General features: G+C 34.1%; 1 protein-coding gene across 1 annotated transcript in view; it reads left to right on the top strand.

Annotated features, from left to right (window-relative positions):
• Nucleotides 1–20699, top strand: part of LOC136025253 (kinesin-like protein KIF11-B) — a 208655-nt gene that overhangs the window by 22650 nt on the left and 165306 nt on the right. The window contains 3 exon segments of the mRNA XM_065701097.1: nucleotides 10–159; nucleotides 3606–3842; nucleotides 8579–8771. Coding sequence (XP_065557169.1) covers nucleotides 10–159; nucleotides 3606–3842; nucleotides 8579–8771 — 580 coding nt within the window.

The following is a 20699-nucleotide window of genomic DNA, read 5'->3' on the forward strand; positions in this document are numbered from 1 at the left end:
ACCTTCTAGGCTATATGAAGATTCAACTAAAAAAGGAGCTGTGATCATACAAGGTGTTGAAGAGAAAGTAGTCTGTAGTAAGGCTGAGGTGTACCAGATTTTACAGAGAGGATCAAATAAGCGCCAGACTGCAGCAACTTTGATGAATGCCCACTCAAGGTAAGTAATGCCTGTTTATAGCCTTTGTTAACCATGGATAACTTTTTAATTTATTGAAAAAATATCTAAATACTTGAATATGCTCAGGAAGCTGTATATTTGGACCAGAAAATAAGGGTCTTTACCCCCTCCCATGCTTTTTGCCCTTGAATACTTAATTCACAAGGTCTATTGCATGCGTCGATCCGTACATTTATGTGCATCTGGTTTCTTGTATGCCGTTAAATGAGGAAAAAAGCAACATTTAAGCTTCGCTGGAGTTGAAATTGCCCTACATGAGAGTGAAGCTGCTGTTCCCCTTAACCTTCTACCCTAAACGCTAAAATGACATATGTTTTTTTTTATTTCCTTCGTATAAATTTTCGGAAACTTAGAATAGTAGTAATGAGGAGTGGTAATAAAAAGTTCTTAAAATCGTTGTTTATTCTTTATGGTAGATTTCATAGCTATTGTTCTAGTTTACAAGCACTACCACTAATACCAATATTATCGAAGAATTTTTGTGGCCTATTTGGGTGTGATAATAGTTTAGTTGCAAAAGTTTACCACTAGTACTAGCAAATCACTGCAGTTCCAAGCCGCTTGAGGCCAACACAGCCGCGCACGCTCTTCTTTCAGCCCAGTCTATTTATATCTTCCCTCTTCACCCCCTCCCAAGAAGTTTCAATTTTTTTTAAATTCTTTATTTCGTTTATCCCTACATGAATTGTCAAAAAGGACGATCTTTAGCAATCTGTAATCCTTCATCCACAAAACTTGTCAATCCTTCTCTTATTTTGAGTCTAGAAAGTGGAATATGACCAAATTTTCGTACAACTTACTGTTTAAAATACAGTCAGTCAAACGGGTACCCAAAGATATCAGTAGGCTATTAACTGTAGACTAATACTACCTTATCTCAGGAGATCTCACTCATGCATATCCACCTTCATAAAAGTGGAAGTTTTTCGATGCTCCAAAGAACTCTCATTGTCATGACAATACGCTTCCAACAGTATCACCACTAGTGCTTGTCTCGTAGTTCAAATATTTATATTATATTATTTAAATATTAATATAAATATTATTTATTATATTAATATTTATATTAGCATCCAACGCTGCAATGCTACGTGGATATTTTTCTCTGGAAAAGACCTAACATATCATCCCCCAACTTCCGAAGTGCCCACATTTCATAACCATATTTGACCACTATCATATTTATCAACTGTTATAATAACTGTTACTAACAATATGCATCAAATGTCACATTTTATAATATTATAATATGTTTAGATAAGATAATATTTATTTTCAAAAGACTATCACAAGATCTGTAGAGCCGAATTCGCTTTATATGTCAGTAAAAGCTAAGAAAAAAAAATTCAAAACAGTACATTAAGTCACTTAAAATTAAAAGAAATTAAAAGCAAAATCATCAAAGATAAAGGGCAAATCAGTAAACTTAACAATTAAATTACAAAAACATTGCAGTAAATCAAAAAAATAAAAACGGCAATAGAGGAAAAGGGGAATTTGGCAAGTACATAATCACGAATTATTATTAAGGTATTCCGGAATAAAGGGTATAAAACTTTTACGAAACATTTCTGTAACAGCATGGATCGGAGAGCAAGTTGGGATTGCTAAGGTGGCTGACTGGGGGAGTCGGAGTCTAATGGGATTGTGAAAATCAGGGAGTAAGTCCTCAGTACGGGGATTGGAAATGACTGATTTAGCGAAAAGCAGGCAAATTTTTTCCCTCCTTTCTTTAAAGGTGGTAATGCGTGCAGCTTTAAGGAGGAAGGAGTATGGAATTTTGCCTTCTTTGTAAATGGTCCTGAGCGAACGCTTTTGGACCGACTCGATTTTGTCACTAAGTTCATTTGAAAGTTGCGAATGCCAGACCGGACATGCATATTCCAATAACGGCCTGATAAAGGATAAGTAAACACGGAGGGAATGTATCATGGGACAATTAAATTTTTTTAGCAGCTTAAAAATGGATAGTGAAACATTTGCTTGTTTAACAATGTTAAACAATGCTATTGTAAAATAAATCTGATACAGCAATCAAACACACGCAAAAACCAGGGAAAACTTCAAATGAATTGCTATATCCAAAAGAATCAAGTGTCTTGTGTGAATAGAAGGATCTTTCTGTTTTCTGAATATATATTAGGATATATTTTTTATGATTTGACTAACACAAAAGGCAAGAATACTCCACTTGCCAGCATAAGGTGTCATTCTTGTTTCTTGTTGTTCTACGTTGTCAGCCAAAACTAAAATTAAACAGTCTTAAAATATTTTCTTACTGAAATTTACCTGATAATTTTGGGCACGAAGCCAAATTGAAGGGCTAGTTTTAATTGCATAAGAATGACAAAAATAACAGGATTGCCAAGACCGGCAATATTTATATTTTTTTTTATAGAAGACTTACAGAAGTTAATAGAATATATTTTTAAAAAAGAATTGAAGTTCATAATATTTGTAGATATATGGCATAATATGTTCAGGGTTTTGTTCTGATATAAAGTATTATGATTAACAATAATTATAGCTTATTTATGTTATATTTGTTCGAAGTTCATGAACTAATAGACTTATAGGAGTTAATAGAATTTATTTTTCTACAAAGGATTTAGGTTTATATATATATATATATATATATATATATATATATATATATATATATATATATATATATATATATATATATATATATATATATATATATATATGGCATAATATGTTCAGGGTTTTCTTCTGATATAAAATTTTATGAATAACAAGAATTATATCTTACTTAAGTTATTTTGTTTTTTCGAAGTTTTTTGAACTATTAGACCTATAGAAGCTAATAAAATTTATTAGAATATAGTTGAACTTATAGGCTTATAGAAGTTAATAGAATTTATTTTTCTAAAAAGAATTGAAATTTGTAATATTTATAGATATATGCCGTAATTTGTTCAGGGTTTTCTTCTGATATAAAGTTTTATGATTAATATTAATTATAGCTTATTTAAGTTATATTGTTTTTTTCGAAGTTCATTGAACTAATAGACTTATAGAAGTCAATAAAATTTATTAGAATATAATTGAAATTATAGACTTATAGAAGTTAATAGAATTTATCTTTCTAAATAATTTGTTCAGGGTTTTCTTCTGATATAAAGTTTTATGATTAACATTAATTATAGCTTATTTAAGTTATTTTGTTTTTTCGAAGTTTATTGACCTAATAAAAAAAAATTACGCATTCTTTTAGTTTTATATTTTTATTCTATTCTAAGCGTCTTAAAATGACTATTTCAATTCTCATAGCCCGAAGTCTATGTTCTTAAGTTATGTTATTTTAGGTTTGGGTGGTAGTAGGTGGTAGGTGGTAGGTGGTATAGGTGTTTTAAAAACCTCTTTAAAGAATCTCAAAAAAGCTCCTATTTCTTTCATTTCAGTCGTTCACACACTGTTTTCTCGATCACAACGCACATTAAAGAATGTACAGCAGATGGGGAAGAACTTATGAAGGTGGGCAAGTTGAATTTGGTTGATCTCGCTGGATCAGAGAACATTGGCCGCTCTGGCGCAGTCGATAAAAGAGCTCGAGAAGCTGGTAACATAAACCAGTCCCTCCTCACTCTTGGTCGCGTTATTACAGCACTAGTGGAAAGGACTCCACATATTCCATACAGGTAATGAAATTGCAGTCAGTGCTTTCGCTGTCTTTAAACTTTCGAAGAAATTCTTCAGTTTTCCTTGAAATTTCGTAAAAAAAATTGAATTTCTTTCCTCGGCATTTCTTCGAAACCCTGTTATCAGATTTTTTTATTAAGGTTTTTATTTTTTCAAATAATGCTGTTGCTTGAGCTCTCTGAGACTGGGTCAGTCAAGTTTATATAGTCGTTTTACTATGAAACCGATCAATTGAATGACAGACAGTTATTTTATTAGTACTGCTTAAGAAAGTGCAGTTACAACTTCGACACTTACAGTTCAAAATACTGTTGATTTAAAGTGGATTTTTTGTATGGTAAGTTCTCCTCTGTGAAGTTGAGAACAACTTCATTGTTGAGATTTTTTCTTTCTGCGCCCAATTCACCAATAAAGTTAGAGAATATGTCAATCTAGTATTCCGGAGCATATCCTTTTTGCTGAATATATTCTTATTGATGTATTTGTTTCATGCTTCAGAATTTTGTATAAAACTGAAATTTTCCTTCATTATGAACATGGCAAGTACGCCAGATTCTTACTCGATATGGCAAGCAATTGGGATTTAAACACAAATTCAAAAAATTGGAAAATTATACTGAAAATATGAGATATTGGCCGGAAAAGGGTGAACCTTCAATATTGCGGTACTACTTGCCTAAATATCCCTTTCATGTATGCTCGATTAACTATTAATAAGGCAAATGTTTTTGCTTTTTATATAGACAAACCAGCTGTAGGAGAAAGCAAATAATTTTTAAGGGAACTCCTGTTGTGCATTAAAAGCTATGCCATGATAAATGTTGGGTTTGGGGATCTTTATTTTACATTTACGTCATTTTACAGATGTGGAAATTTTCATCTTTGGTTTCATTTTTATCGTTTATAAAACCTCTTGATATGCAAAAATGACTTTAAATAAACGGATAAAATGAACCAATGGACATTAGAACAATCGAGATTATTATCTCAACCTAATATTCTTGATTCGTCTTTTATCACTATTTGATTAACGGTTATGTTGCAACCGAACCCCTGTAACAGAACCCTCGTGCATTCTACCCCTCATACAACTGAACTCCTGTGCATAAGAACCCTCGTGTAACTTAACCCCCTTAACTGAACCCCTGTGCAACTGAATCATCATGTAATTGAACCCCTCTGCAACTGAATCGTCGTGTAACTCAACCCAACTTAACTGAATCTTAGTGCATCTGTACCCCCGTTCAGCTGAAACTTCGTTTAACTGGGTTCACATGGAACTAAAACCCTGTGAAACTCATCCCTGTCTAACTGAACCCTTGTGAAACTGAACCCCTGTTTAACTGGGCCCCCATGCAACTCAGCCCACGTGCAGCTTAACCCCGTTTGACTGAACCTTTGTTTAATATATAAATGTTTCGTTCAGATGGCTTTGATGGCTTGTGACGTCTGGTTTTTCATCAAACAGTTACAACAAGACATAACCCAGAAAGATTCTATCCTGTATTTTAACCCATGATATCCCCTCATATTTGTAGAACACTAGAAAACTAGCGATTACTGGAAACACAAAGCCTAACTGAACAATCAGGCTGCTGCTTTTGGGAGCAAGAAAGCCGTTGACTAGTGTTCCCAAAATAAAATACTAGTTTATAGGGTGCTTATAGAATAGAATTTAATTTGAAAATTTCTATATAAATATGTATATATATATATATATATATATATATATATATATATATATATATATATATATATATATATATATATATAATATTCCTGGCTATTATACAATTGAACATAACTCGGAATAAAACTCTAAAACTCTTGTGACATCTTTCAAGTTTAGCGGGGATGGGAGTCAGTTGGGGATATTTTAGGATTTTATACGGGACGGTCTGTTGCGGGTGGGGAGGTAGGGCTCAGGGATGATGTAAGGTATTCAGGGAACAGACAGGGTCTTGGTACCGAAACGAAAGCACAGGAGGCTCTTTCTCTCGGCCAACTTGGTGAGCTTGAACATACCTAGTAGATAATGATATGGAACCTTCCCTTCACCATTTATGATTCTAAATGCTCGTTTTTAGACATTTTCTATCTTATAAATATGCTCTGAAGAAAGATCGAAATGCTACACTGGACAAGTATACTCCAGTAATGGCCGAATGAAAGAACAATAAAGTTGGAAAAGATCCTTAAGGGGCAAGAACATTTTTTTGAAAGTTATAGAAAAGAAACTGGAGAGAAAGCTTGTTTGAGGGTGTTTTGAACTTTGGCATTCCACTTCAAGTTAGCAGTAATTGTCACCCGAGGTAGTTTTATGCATTCACTAATATTTTGGGAGGAATGGTGTTTGTGAAAGAAGGAGTTATGTTTAAAAAATCTGAGTGACATTCTCAAGTAATGTCATAATTTAGCTTTTAATGATTCATCGACTAAGCTCAAGTGCAGACAGGGGGTCAACATGCTTCCATCGATCTGTCTGGTCAGTCTTGAGTCTATTAATCCTTTTAAGGAATAAAATGGAACCCACCAGGGTTCGCTGGGGGACCCCATAAAAGATAGGAAGGGGATCGGAGTAAATATTTTGATATTTAAGCACTTGAGAACGATTTCTTAAAAAGAGGCAACAATTTTAATTAGGAAGGTACTCACTTGGAACTCCGTCAGCAGTTTTTTTGCAAGGATATTATGGTCAATTAGGTCGAACGCTTTCTGGAGATCAATTAAAAAAAGATTCAACCAAGTATCAGGGTTTTCGAGGTTTTTAAGAATGGTGTCAAGAAGACTTAACGAGGTAGTGTGAAGTAGATGTTTCCTTGAGGTTTCTAAATTGTTCTGTCAATAAGTTAAAGAGTCTCTGCCTTCAATCAATTTGCTAAGTAACCCTCATATAGTTTTGAAAAAACTGGGGTCAGAGTGAATGGTCGTACTCCATTAAAATCGTTCAGGCCTCCCTTCTTTTGGATTCGAATAATATAGCCCAGGTTCCAGCACGACGGGTAACATCCGGGATTACTAATATCATTAAAAATACTACCAAGGGGTGTTAATAGTTTATCAGGGAATGGTTTTATCAATCGGGAATCAGGGAATCAGGGAAATCAATGGTTTGAGGGAATAGAATGGAACCAGGGAATTGTTTTATCAATCAGGGAATGGTTTTATTAGATCAATTAGAATATCAATAAGACATGTACTAGTTTTTTTGAGTTTCTGTATTTTTTTATACTATAATTTTGTCTTTTGGAGTTTCAGGGATTAGATTGTTTTCCGAGAGAGGCGGGGACGTTTGTACAATGTTAGCTGGGTGGTCATTGGCCGTCTTTTCAGGTTGTTCATCCAGAAGAAAATCAAGGTTCTTTTACCAGTGACCCCCTATTTCTCCCGCTTTCTTAAACCATTGCTGAAGTTTGCTCTGTTTTAAGCAATTTAATTTATTCTTACCATAACGAAAAGCAGCACGGCATATTTCTTTCTTAATTTGTTTACGGAGGGGTAAGGCGTCATCTTTGCTTCTAAGTCAAAAAGTTTTAGTTTCAAATGGATTAGCCCTTTTATTTTTTCATTAATATAAGGTTTATCTGAGGAACATGCCTTGTCGTTCTTTCACCAGCTATAATAATTGTAACTTTTACTATACAATTTAAATTCTCTAAAAGACTGAAGCTAGGCCAAACCTCATATAAAGAGCTAGTTTTTTCAGAATTCTCTAATTATAGGGAAATGTCATGAGTGAGCTTATTTTAGCTAGATTATATAAATATAAAACCTCATATAAATACCTCATATAAAGAGCTAGTTTTTTCAGAATTCTCTAATTATAGGGAAATGTCATGAGTGAGCTTATTTTAGCTAGATTATATAAATATAAAACCTCATATAAATACCTCATATAAAGAGCTAGTTTTTTCAGAATTCTCTAATTATAGGGAAATGTCATGAGTGAGCTTATTTTAGCTAGATTATATAAATATAAAACCTCATATAAATACCTCATATAAAGAGCTAGTTTTTTCAGAATTCTCTAATTATAGGGAAATGTCATGAGTGAGCTGATTTTAGCTGATTTTGTAGATACACATTGTATAAACTGCGAAGCAATGATTTTTGTAGTGTCCAAATGAAAATAAATAGGCTCCATCATTAACGAATTAGCATTGTATTTGAATGATTTTTTTTACTCGGTAGTTTTCAAAAACTTTTTTTTTCACTTGCAATGGTGACTAGGAAAGGGAGCTTTTAAGAGGGGATTTTAAACACTATTTAAGGGTTTTTAATCATGGAGATTTCAGTGGTAGACCTTTTACAATTTCAAGCCTTTACACTGAAAAAATGGTACTTAAATCTCATTTTGGTGCCATAGGGAATTTTATGATAGTGTTTTCATGACGAAATTATAAAAGCGCGTGAATGTGAATGTTAGCTTTCAGATAACCTTAAAGAACTCTTCGACATATTCTAAATTTTTAAGTAAAGAGTGGAGAGGAGCTGAACAGGGAGATAGCATCCCTTATGGCTAAGATAATTTTTGTTTAAATTCTGACGTCTCTCTTGAACTTCATGTGGAAAACTTTTTTTTAGGTAATTTACATAGCCTATGTTTTCCCTCTTTTAAAAGAAAGTGTACTGTACTGTTTGAGTCTCTCCTTGAGTCCTTAGTGAGGGTCTCTTCTATCCTTTTGTCTATAAATACAAATATTTGTTGAACTAATGAAATGCATTTCCATTTTAGAGAGTCGAAACTTACGCGATTGCTGCAAGACTCGCTAGGAGGTCGGACGAAGACTTCTATAATTGCTACAGTATCGCCATCTGCTTGCAACTTAGAGGAAACGATGTCAACTGTAGAATATGCTCATCGAGCGAAGAATATTACCAATAAACCCGAAATCAATCAAAAGCTTACTAAAAAGGCTCTCCTTAAGGTAAGACCATTTTCAAACTTTGGTAGTTTATTGTCGGGCTGAGTGGAGCCAATCAAAGGCTCACTAAACAAGCTCTCCCCCGCCGATCTAGTAGACGATCTAGTCAGACACAAAAGTAGGGTATACCTCCGCCTCTTCCATGAAAATCATGATTTGCTTCCAAAAATCGCTAAATAAAAGATGAATAGTGTCTATGTTTGTTAAGTCTCTGACCTACGAAATGCTTACCTCTGGGGATGCATAGAAAGTACAGTTTGGGGTACAGCATAAAGCTATCAGTAACTCATTCAGTCTAGCATTTCTAAATCATCAACATTTCTCGTTAGGGGCATTCGATACCTTGAAAATCAGACAAATGGTCCATTAGCAAAGTCTACCGCGATATTAGCTATGAACGAAGGCAGTTGAGAATTTTGTGGTTTGACTGTGAAATTTGACTAAAAAGACAGTGAAACTTATTTTCCTTTTGTTGGTGAGTTTGTCAGTCAAAACGGGTGGCACCACAGGAAACTCCCAAAGCGGTCAAATTACTCAAATGATAATTCTTTTCAGTTGATTTTTAGGAGCTGCCTTTTCCTGATCTTCAAGAAGACAATTCTGCTCGGTCCAATTGAAAAACGAAATTTACACTTTTTAATGATGTAAGTTTCATTAAATCCGAAAATCTCTGTCTCCGGCGTGAAATGGGAGAAGTTAAATGATTATTTTAAGATTTCCCGGATAAATGGATTGTAAATATCTATTCAGACGAACGTCAAAACGTTGTGGTAAAAAATGATAAAAGGATGGAACTCTACCTGTTTTCATCTACTTCTCGACACTATAATTTCAAAATGGATTGAAAATATCTATTCTGACGATCGCCAGAACGTCATGTTGGAAATGGTAAAAGGATGGAACTACACCTGTTTTCGTCTTTTCCTCGACTTTGCAATTCCAAAATGCATTGAAAACATCCATTCTGACGAAATAGTAGAACGTTGTGATAGAAGTTGTAAAAGGATGGAATTTCACTTGTTTTCATTTATCTCTTGACGTAATAATTTCAGAATGGATTGAAAATATCCATTCTGACGAACGTCAAAACGTCGTGGTAAAAAGGTAGAAGGATGGAATTACATCTGTTTTCGTCTTTTTCTCGACGTTGTAATTTCAACATGGATTGAAAATACCTCCGTCTCCGAGAGCCTGATTGGTTGTTGTGCTCTTTGTCGTGACGTGAATTTATTGTGACCGCAAAACAGACAGCTGAAAAAGCCCTAAGGGTCAGAGCAAAATCTGTTGCCTTTTATAGAATATATTTTGGTTCTTTTTGATTCTCATGAAACTATTATCTTGATGAAAGTTTATTTTTTAAAGATGAATGATGATGCGGTTGAATATTGCAGTTGGATGGATGGCAAAAACTAGGCATAATTCGTATTGTGATTTACTGTTTTATGTTTAATTAGCAACTGACCATCAATTACTTGCTATCAGTTTGACAGATCTTTTCTATAATATAGGCGGTATTCAAGTCAAACGCTGATATTTTGTGGGAAGGCTCCGCCCTATTCATTTTTACAAAGATCACGGCCTTTGTCTATATTCGGTTATTGAGAGCTAAAAGTAATATTTTCTATCTCAATGTTGATGAACTTTCTTCAAAAATAAGATGTTATCTTGCTAGTTTGTGCGTTCTTTGGACGTAAAGAAATAACAAATGCTCTCAAGGACTGTTTCTTTTTTCCGTTTTGCTAAAAAAAATATATTAATTAAGCTGATCGGTCATACCAGAATCCACCCTGGAATTATTGTCCAAATCTTCCAAGAAACAGTTTACGAAAAGAGAGTAGTTTTCTCCATGTTTAGATTAACAAGATTTCAATATTTTGCAGTTGTTTTTTTTTATCTGAATTTTTCTTCTTTTTTTCGTGAATTCGGAGGACGATAAGGAGGTTAAGCCTCAATTTTATGTTCATTTGTCAACTTTTGCCATGATCTACTTTTGTAAGTCACTTCTGTTCGTGAATTCAGTGAAATTTGGGGCAAGGGTAGAAATATTGTATCATATGTACCCACTAAGCTTTAATAGCTCTCTCGATGTAAAGAAATTTGATATTTCTTTTTGCGCCTTTCTTGTTTCATCAGCGTTGGTTACCTTTCTTGACAATTAAAGAGGGAGGGTTGACATTTGCCACCCTAAATTTTATTGTCCCGTTTGATCTAAAAAAAATATCATTTTCTGAATCTTCATTAAACAGAAATTGAAAGAAAAATCCTTGCCCCGCTTCAAACGTTTTCGTGAATTGATACCCCTGGTAGTGATGTTAGAAAGTTGGTCCTAGAAAAAAATGAACTTGTAAGCTAAATTTTTACAGTTTCCTTTTTAACTCTGATCGATTCTCGTTGAAGACTTGATGGATATAATGTTGCATCAGTTTTTGTACAAAAATTCGTTCGTGGGGTATACCATTCTGAAAATTTTGATGAAGTAACAGCTTCTTTGTTGTATAGAATAGAATAAGCTGAAACGATGTGCTAAAAAATGACCTAAGACCTGATTCATTACAGACAAAAACTAAGAGACAAAATCTAGGCTTTGGCCCCTCCACCCATCCTTAATTTACCCTTCCCAAGTTCATTTTTTAGCAGAAGGTAGGTATGTTGTACTCTTTTAAGCCAGATTCACGCTTAGATTTTCAATTTTTAGGATTGACGAGTCAGAGTGAGCCTATGACCCCTCCCAGTGTCTCTCCTACCGCTAACTTTTTAGAAGAAAGACAGGCATGTTACACCTTGTTTGATTGGGAAATATGCGAGCATTTTTAATTTGTAAGACTAGAGAATCAAACCGGGCCCACCCCACCTTCAACTTTTTTAAAAAAACTAATTATTTTTCTCCTTGTTTGAACCAAAATAATCCAAGTGTTTTAATCAGTAGCACAGAGTATGTGGACTCCCCTCTAATTCCCCCTCCCATACTGTTCCATCAATTTTTTCTTGCTGAAACCCAGGCATGTTGCACCTTGTTAAAAGTGGAATCACGCAAGAATTTTCAGTCAATATAATTTGAAGTATATTTTGAAGTATTTGAAGTATATAATTTTCTAATTCATATTTCAAATTCTTCTTCTTTTCTTTCTTTTACCCAGAGTTCTTTGGTCTATACTGAAATATTCTGAATGTAACTCCTTTCCTGGTTTACTCTTCTTTTTCGTATTCTTGATGATGGATTGTGTGATGCTTCATCTAATGATTAAATAAAAAAAAGTTTTTTTAACTGAAAGTAAGAAGCGACATTAAAACTTAAAACGAACAGAAATTACCCCGTATATGAAAGGGGCTGTTCCCTCTTCAACACCTTGCTCTTTGCGCTAAAGTTTGACTCTTTCTCTCAACTCTACTTTTTAAAACAGTAAAACAGAAAAATTAGAAAAAAATGAGGTATTTGTAACTTTCGAACGGGTGATCAAATCTTAATGAAATTTGATAATTAGAAGGATCTTGTGCTTCAGAGCTCTTATTTTAAATCCAGACCACATCTGGTGACATTGGGGGGAGTTGGAGGGGGAAACTGGAATCCTTGGAAAACGTGAAAATTGAGGTATCTTTCTTTATCTTACGGATGAGTGATCGGATCTTAATGAAGCTTGATTTATAGAAGGATCTTATGTCTCAGATGTTCCATTTTCAATTCGAATCGGATCCGGGGACAAAGGGGGCTGGAGGGGGAAACAGAAATCTTGAAAAACGCTTAGAGTGGAAAGATCGAGATGAAACCTTAATGGGAAGAATAAGCACAAGTTATAGATACGTGATTGACATAATTGGATTGGATCTGTTCACTATGGAGGAGCTGGGGGTGTTGATTTGGAAAAATTAAAAAATTGAGGAATTTTTAACTTAAGAACGGGTGACCGGATCTTAATGAAATTTGATATTTAGAAGAAATTCATGTCTCGGAGCTCTCTTTTGAAATCCCGACCAGATCTGTTGACATTGGGGGGAGTTGGAGGGGGAACCGGAAATCTTGGAAAATGCTTAGAATAGAGAAATCGGGATGAAACTTGGTGGGTAGAATAAGCAAATGTCGTAGATACGTGATACCATATGAGCTCTTAGCTCTTGTTCTATTTCATAAACTTCTTCGAATGCTTGATTATGTTTTGCTGGATATTTCTTTTCCATTTCCATGTTTCATACCAAGCTCTTGTTGGTGATTCTTTTTTTCCTATCATTTGTTCCAACATTGTTCTAGTCACTAGTTTTTTCATCTTATATTCCACATGTATAACCTGAAGGCCTCCATGATTTCATGTATGAATATATTTTCTGTTTTCAATTTAGGTGGAAATTTTTATACCATATGTACTAGTAAATTGCACTCTTTGTCACTTTGTCGCACATTGTTTGAACCAGAATTACGGAAGGATTTGTTATATATATATATATATATATATATATATATATATATATATATATATATATATATATATATATATATATATATATATATATATATATATATATATATATATATATATATTTATATATTTATATATATATATATATATATATATATAGCCCTTCTATATATATATATATATATATATAGCCCCAGCAAAATGGGCGGCTGCTCCTTCAGTACGCCTTACATTTCAGGCTTGTTGTGCCTTTTTTAAATAAAAAAAATTTGCGCTGATTATCAATGTGTATGATTTGAGGCACAAGGTTGACCTTTGGATGGATTTTCAAAGACATCCTCCACTTCCAAGTATCACCTACCATCTGTGTTCCTACCATCATGTCCATGTATACTTTAAATTTGGTTGGAGGGTGCCTAAAGCCGAATAGGCATTAATCGACAAATTTTGGACTATTGGCCGCCCAGGGGCTAGAAGGCTTCAATGTTTAGTTGTTCGATGATTTCCCATTGACCACAAATAGTGTCTTGTAAGTAAGAATTGTGAAGTTTATTCGTCCTCAGGGATGCAGGGTTACACGCGTGCTAATTGATTCGCCTTTTATTCGTTTCAGATACATTCTAGGTTAGGGAAATTCATCTTAGTGCAAGTAGCTACACTGCGCTTATAAATAATGAAACGCATTGACGTTGTTTTGCAATTGCCACAGAAGTTTTTATGTGGCAGTCATTTGGCGATAGACATAAAATCAGGTTGTTCTTAGTCTTCTTACCATAGCTTACATAGGAAACAATTAATAGGTATTGTATTTTGAGGCAAGTTAGTTTAGCTATAGTTTTTGCATACTAAAATTTTAGGAATAATAACATGGATTGTGTTAGGTTTATGTTGTGAGTCAAGGTCTTAGTTTTTATACGTTTTTGTAAGGTTCATTCAAAAACTAGCAACAACCTTTTACTGCTAAAAACTCACAGCAGCACCAAGCTGCCTGAGACAAGCACAGCTGCGCACGCTCCTCTTTCATCCCAACCTATTCAAAGCCTTCCTCTTTACACCCTCCCAGGAAGTTCCCATTTTCCTGAAATATTTCCTTACGATATCCTTCCACTCAAAAAGAGGACGGCCTGCTTTTGGCTTAGCCCTAGCCGGTTGGCCAAAAAGGACAATCTTCAGCATTTTGTCATATTTCATCCGCAGAACCTCCCCTAGCCATCTCAACCTTTCTCTCATTATAGCTCTAGGATAAGGTTGTTTGAGGTCTCTGAGTGTATCCTAAGACCATCTTTAAGGCACGGGTCATCATTGGTTTTGTTTTGTCTTGTTAATTTATTTTCTTGAGGAAAAATTCTTCTCTATTCAAACTATTCTAAAGCTTGGAAGTGTCAACACCTGAACACCTCAAATATATATATGACAGCTATGGTATTTAATCAATGGCGAAGAAACAAAATTAAAGTATTGCCCTCAACACTTGTCGAGAAGCTAACCTAAGGCTGCTGCAACACTTCAAGTGGCGCTAGCAATGTAAATGTAATTTAATTTTAACTTAATGTCTGAAAAACAGATGAAGTTAAATCTGTAATAATTGGGGATTAGGCGATACAGATATGGGAGCCCCTATTGTTTTTTTTATGAAATGTTTGTCTGTAGTGACGGTCGGCAAAAATGCTCTTTTATCTATCTTGAAAATATTACCAGTGTAATGATAGACTGGATTTCTTAGAAGATGGTACGCACGTAGAAATTATTTCTAGGGGCCTCAGTGATTTGACCGTTGTAGGCTAAAGTTTCGAGTTAAATGCCTAACATTGACAAACTATGCGGAAAACCATAAGAAATAGGGAAGCTGTATTAATCTCAAGATTTCAAGGGAGGACGTGGCTATGCCCCACCCTCTTTGGGTACATATCTATTGAACTCTGCGCAGTTTATGCTCACTTTGGCAAAGTTACACACTGTAATGTATTAATTTTAAAATTGTTTGTATTAATCGATTTAAAAAAGTTTGTATTGTTTTTTCGTTTGTTTTTTTTTTTGGCTCATCCTGTGTGTTCTTCTTTCTTTTTAATATAAACCATTATCCTTGAATATTTTTTGTCATGGCTGCTATTGAAAATTTTAAACTATCCCAACATTCATCCCTCTCCCCCCCAAAAAAAACGTGCATGGTGTCTATTAGCCTTTTCTATGAACAAATATCAATGGAAGGCAAGCCAACTTTGGTAGCCAGCTCGTAAGTAACGCACTTTAGTGAAAAATCTCATCTTTTACTCGTTTTTGAGAAGGTAAAAGATAAAATATTTAGACTTATGTTGAAATTTTTATCTTCGCCCACCTCGTATCTTTTTCTTTTTTTATGTGTATTCAAACATTGAAGTACCAAGGACAGCAAATAAAAAAAAAATTCCGTCCACTGGGACCGATAAGGTTTATTTATGCTTTGAATCCGTGTTTTTCTGAGATTTGTCTGTACTTAAGTATTATGCGAGAAATACTCGAGAAGTGAAGTTTGGTTAATGCTAATGAAATACAACAAAATGTGATGAAAATATAATACTTTATTAGGAAAATTGTGAAAACTACAACAAAGAATTACGGAAGGGGGGCCGGCCAGAACGCATTATATTAAATACGGATCCTAAACTAACCTAACCAAAATACCAACTAAATATTTAATTAAAATATAGCCACTATGTATTTTCCCAGCGAGTCGAAGCTAATTGTCTGGTATTATCACCGTGAAAAGCGGGTAATGTCTCAGGTTCACGATCTAATTTCTCGAGTGTTTCTTGTATAATACTTAAGTACTGATTGTTCTATTGCTTGTTACAAAAACCATGAAGTTTTAGGACAGTAACATTATTTCGTCAGTGTTGCCACGTTGAACCGTGAAAATAAATTAGCGAATTAATTAGTTAAACTTGGCAACAATTTTCGTCCGTAATAAACAGTTGGCCCCTCTATTTTTTCCTAACTCCTTTAAGATATTCGTGTTTGTTTAAATTTACATTTTGCCCGTTTGAACAATCATGTTTCATTTTCATTAATTTGGGCACTTTCAGACTCCAAATACAACAACTATTTTGGTGGACAAGGTTTATTTTCCTGCTTCCTTTTTCGCTCAAACTCAATTTGACCGACTTCATAACAGGTGTTGATTTAAGTGTTGTTGAGTTGCAGCCCATATACTAATACTATCTGTAAACACTGTGGTAGGACTCGATATTTGTATGCTAATTAGATTATTGATATCCTATAACTCTGGAGGCGCTTCCCAACTATCAGCTTATTAAACTCTTTTTTAAAATTAATGAGCGTGGAAAGAAAGATGATTATGTTTGAACATATAAGAAATTTCGGTTCTAGAACCTCGATATGGCAATGTTTTTAAGATCGTGTTTTTATGTAAATTCTCCTTGATGTCGAAATGTATATAAGTGGGTATACTTGAAGCTGGCATGCATGAAGGAATTGCTTTCGGGAGGAAGGCATAGCTTTTTAATAATATACAACAGGGAAAATATATGGATGTTGTAAGAAATTTCAAATCAATCGTAAGAATCTTGAGGACTAGGGAGAGACAGGGTCTGAAATCCCCGCCTCTCTGCTTAAGCACCTGGCCTTGAAGAGCATGGTTGGTAAAATGTTGCTCCGTGAGGATGTTGATGCAATTAAATAAAAAAAAAAAAAATTTTCTCAACTGATGTTAAGGACAACATTAAAACTTCAGAATCTATTCCGTATATTAGGGGAACTGCCCCTTCAATCTTGAATCTTGAGAACTAGGGAGAGACATGGTCTGAAATCCCCGTCTCTCTGCTTAAGCACCTGGCCTTGAAGAGTATGGCTGGTAAAATGTTGCTCCGTGAGGATGTTGATGCAATTAAATAAATAAATAAAAAACAATTTTTGTCAATTGATAGTAAGGACAACACTAAAACAAATAGAATCTATTCTGTATATGAAGGGGACTGTACCTTCAATCTTAGAGTTCTTTAATAACACTTTTTATTTAAATTCAACGACCCTTGTGCTTCAGGAGTAATTAATGAAAAATCGGGACAAAAAGTCAAGCTTTAGTATAAAGACCTAGAGATGAGGAAGGGGCAGCCCCTCATATACAGAATAATTTCTTTTCGTTTTAAGTTTTAGTGTTCCCTCTTACTTTCAGTTTAAAAAAAAACTTGTTTTTTATTTAGTTGCTGACGGTTCTGCAAATCATGCCAGGAAATCCCCCTCCCACCGTATGAAATTTCACCCTGATTGAGAACCTGGCCCAAGAGTATTTTGGTAAAATATTGCTACGTAAGGATCTTGAAGCAAAAGTGCCGACAGGCGTCAGTGAAAACTGTACCTGATTTTTTTACGATTCGTTTATAAGGTTATCATTGATAACGGTTTTCTTTTCTGTCGCTGAAAATACTTAAGCCTCTGAACAAAATTTAAAATTCATAAGAACAAGCTACATTAAATTCTGTATTTGGATTGGGACTAGAAGTATTTTGGATGCAGTAATTTGAAAGTCATTATTTCATATTTTTGTTAATCAGTCGTTACTATCTCCTTCCCATTGCATCTGAACTGAGCACGGTAAATCGATTGGTAACTCCTTTTCCAGTATTCCAGTTGGTGCTTTTAGCATTTTTGTGTACATTTTTTCCTATTTTCTTTGAAAAACGTTATCTCGTCCTTCCTTGTCGGGAACGAATGCACGAGAAATGAAGTTGTTATTTAATGCCCAAACTAACCTTCCTTTCCCGAAGAGAGTTCTATTCAATATATATATAAAAAAAAAAAAAAAAAAATAGCAGCTCTGATTGAACTACCACCCGGAGAAACAAACACCTTGTCCGAGAAAGTGGCAAAACTACGCCAATATGTAAAAAAAATAAGATGCCAATCCAGGCTATACTTCCCAACCAGTACCACAAACCGTACATCTAAATGATTTCTACCTTTCTATTGTTATAATCATTCCTCATGAGCCCTCCTTATATACAAATGCGAACTAAAGGGGGAGGGAAGACTAGTAGTGGTACTAAAAAGTATCCCTTTAATGACGTCACCGTTGTTTTTTATGCTAATATTTTGATCAAGATGGTTCCAAACTCCTACACAGAAAAGGTCGAACGAGCTGGAACAATCAATGGGATTTAGTTTCTACAGAGGATCGAGTGTCTAATTCTGACCCAAGATCTCAGATATGCTAAACCATCGAAACATGTTAGGTGTAAAACTGCCCCATAACTGGCCATTATTACGCAGTCAAACAGCGAAAAGGTTTTTGTGAGGGTTTGTCCACTTTCAAATACATCAATTGGGATTGACCACGCTTCGAAGCAGGACATGAGTGTTACAAAAAAAGCGTGGTATGGCGCCTGTGTGACATGTATAGCAGAATAAGGAGCGCTTCGAGATGGCCTTTAGGCGGCGAAGAGTGGCCGATCCTTCGATTTGTTCAGTTGTCGTTTTGTTGTAAAACTTTTTGCAACAAATTTTCGTTTTTGGCTTCTATCCAAACACTTTTTGTATTGTTACTAACAATCAGTCTTCATATATATATATATATATATATATATATATATATATATATATATATATATATATATATATATATATATATATATATATATATATATATATATAAAAACCCTATAGACAAGTGTATTCTCCTGATGAGCCCTTGTGTTGGGTTGTTGCCCCTGAATTATTTGTCTTTATTGTTTCTATTGTTTGGTAAATGACGACTTATACTTATTGACGACATGACTGCCTGTCCATGGATTACTCTTTATGGTTGATCGTGTGTGGCTATGCTGTTTGACCTATGTGATTGTATGGATGAGTAGGGTTAAGGCCTCATTCAAGTACTGGTCTATATTAGTCACTAATTTAGGAAAACAGTCTTCCTTTTCTCCTTCTGTCTCCTTCTGTCCTTTTCTACTTATGTTTTTTTTTTTTTTTCTTCATGTGTTTGTGCTGTTGCATTGGTGATTTCTCTTTTCATGATATATATATATATATATATATATATATATATATATATATATATATATATATATATATATATATATATATATATATATATATATATATATATATATATATATATATATACAACTAACGATTCATTGCGACACCAAGCCACCTATTCAAAGCCTCCCTATTTACACCCTCCTAAGAAGTTACCTTTCACTTAAATCTTTCCTTACAACATCCTCCCACCTCACTCGGGGAAGAATGAGGTCCACATCCTCAGAACATGTCTTAGCCATTTCATATATATATATATATATATATATATATATATATATATATATATATATATATATATATATATATATATATATATATATATATATATATATATATATATATATATATATATATATATATATATATATATATATATATATATAATATGATACTGCTAGTTGTAAATACAGCTCCAAATATTACGCATGTTAAGGGAGGAGGTGTGAATCTGTTGGCAGGAGAGAGGTTCTCGTGATCTGAAAAACGGGAAATAATGCAATGTATGGCGACTGTCTTGGCGTAGAATTGAGGATGATATTGATTGATCTGAATTTGTTGATAAAGCTGTCACATTTGTGCGTAGCATCAGAGTGTAGAAGCTGATTAGAGAGGAGCGTAGGCTGGTCTCTGAGAAAAAAAAAAACAAAAAACAATCTAACCTACCTTTTTCCGGCAGAATTATAAAAATAATCATAAAAACTTAATAAAAGTACTATTTCTATTTGTTTTATTGATATCTGCTTTTGTTTTAGCTCAACTTTGGTCCCAAGGTAAAAGGGTCAAGTTTGTCAAAAGAGAAATATATATATATATATATATATATTTACTATTACTTTTTTATTTTACTTGTTTGCCGGCTGCTCTTTATTTTGGATAGTATTGGTGATATCAAATTTAAACAAATTAAACTTATGTAAAGCATGTTTTAAATTAATTAGTTCCGCTTGGTAATGGTATAGGCCTACTCTCAGTGCCACTCGTAGTTTTTGTTCACTATACTAAAGTTGTCCCTCTATTCAGTTTCCTATTATGTGTAATTGACTTTCGACTCCTACAAATGTTCAGTCCTAAATTGTTACGCTGACTGTTTATGATACTATCATAATTCTGTCGGTGAGAGCTTTGTGTTATCAATGATAAGATCTTGTTGCTGAGATGACAAAACCGGAACGATAGAAAAAAAGGAAGGTCCGACTTTGTTGTCATTCAAAATATATCGTCATTAATTTTCGCTTTGACGCTGTTTAGGCTTTTCGTTCGTGTGAAATTGTGGTAAATCGATTGGGCATAGCCAGTCTGACAGCTTCAAGTCTCTTGGTTTGTTTATTTACTATCAGATTATTGTCTTTTCTCAAGTTTTTGCATCCCATGTACGCTTTACCAGCGGCGTCAATTCACAAAAATCAGGGGTGGGGCAAAATCGATTTTTTTTAAACCTTAAAAAGGGTAATTTAGCCCTATTTTTCTTTTTTTTCAAAAAGGGTAT

The sequence above is a fragment of the Artemia franciscana genome, chromosome 3 (genome assembly GCF_032884065.1).
Source record: "Artemia franciscana chromosome 3, ASM3288406v1, whole genome shotgun sequence".
NCBI classification, from domain to species: domain Eukaryota; kingdom Metazoa; phylum Arthropoda; class Branchiopoda; order Anostraca; family Artemiidae; genus Artemia; species Artemia franciscana.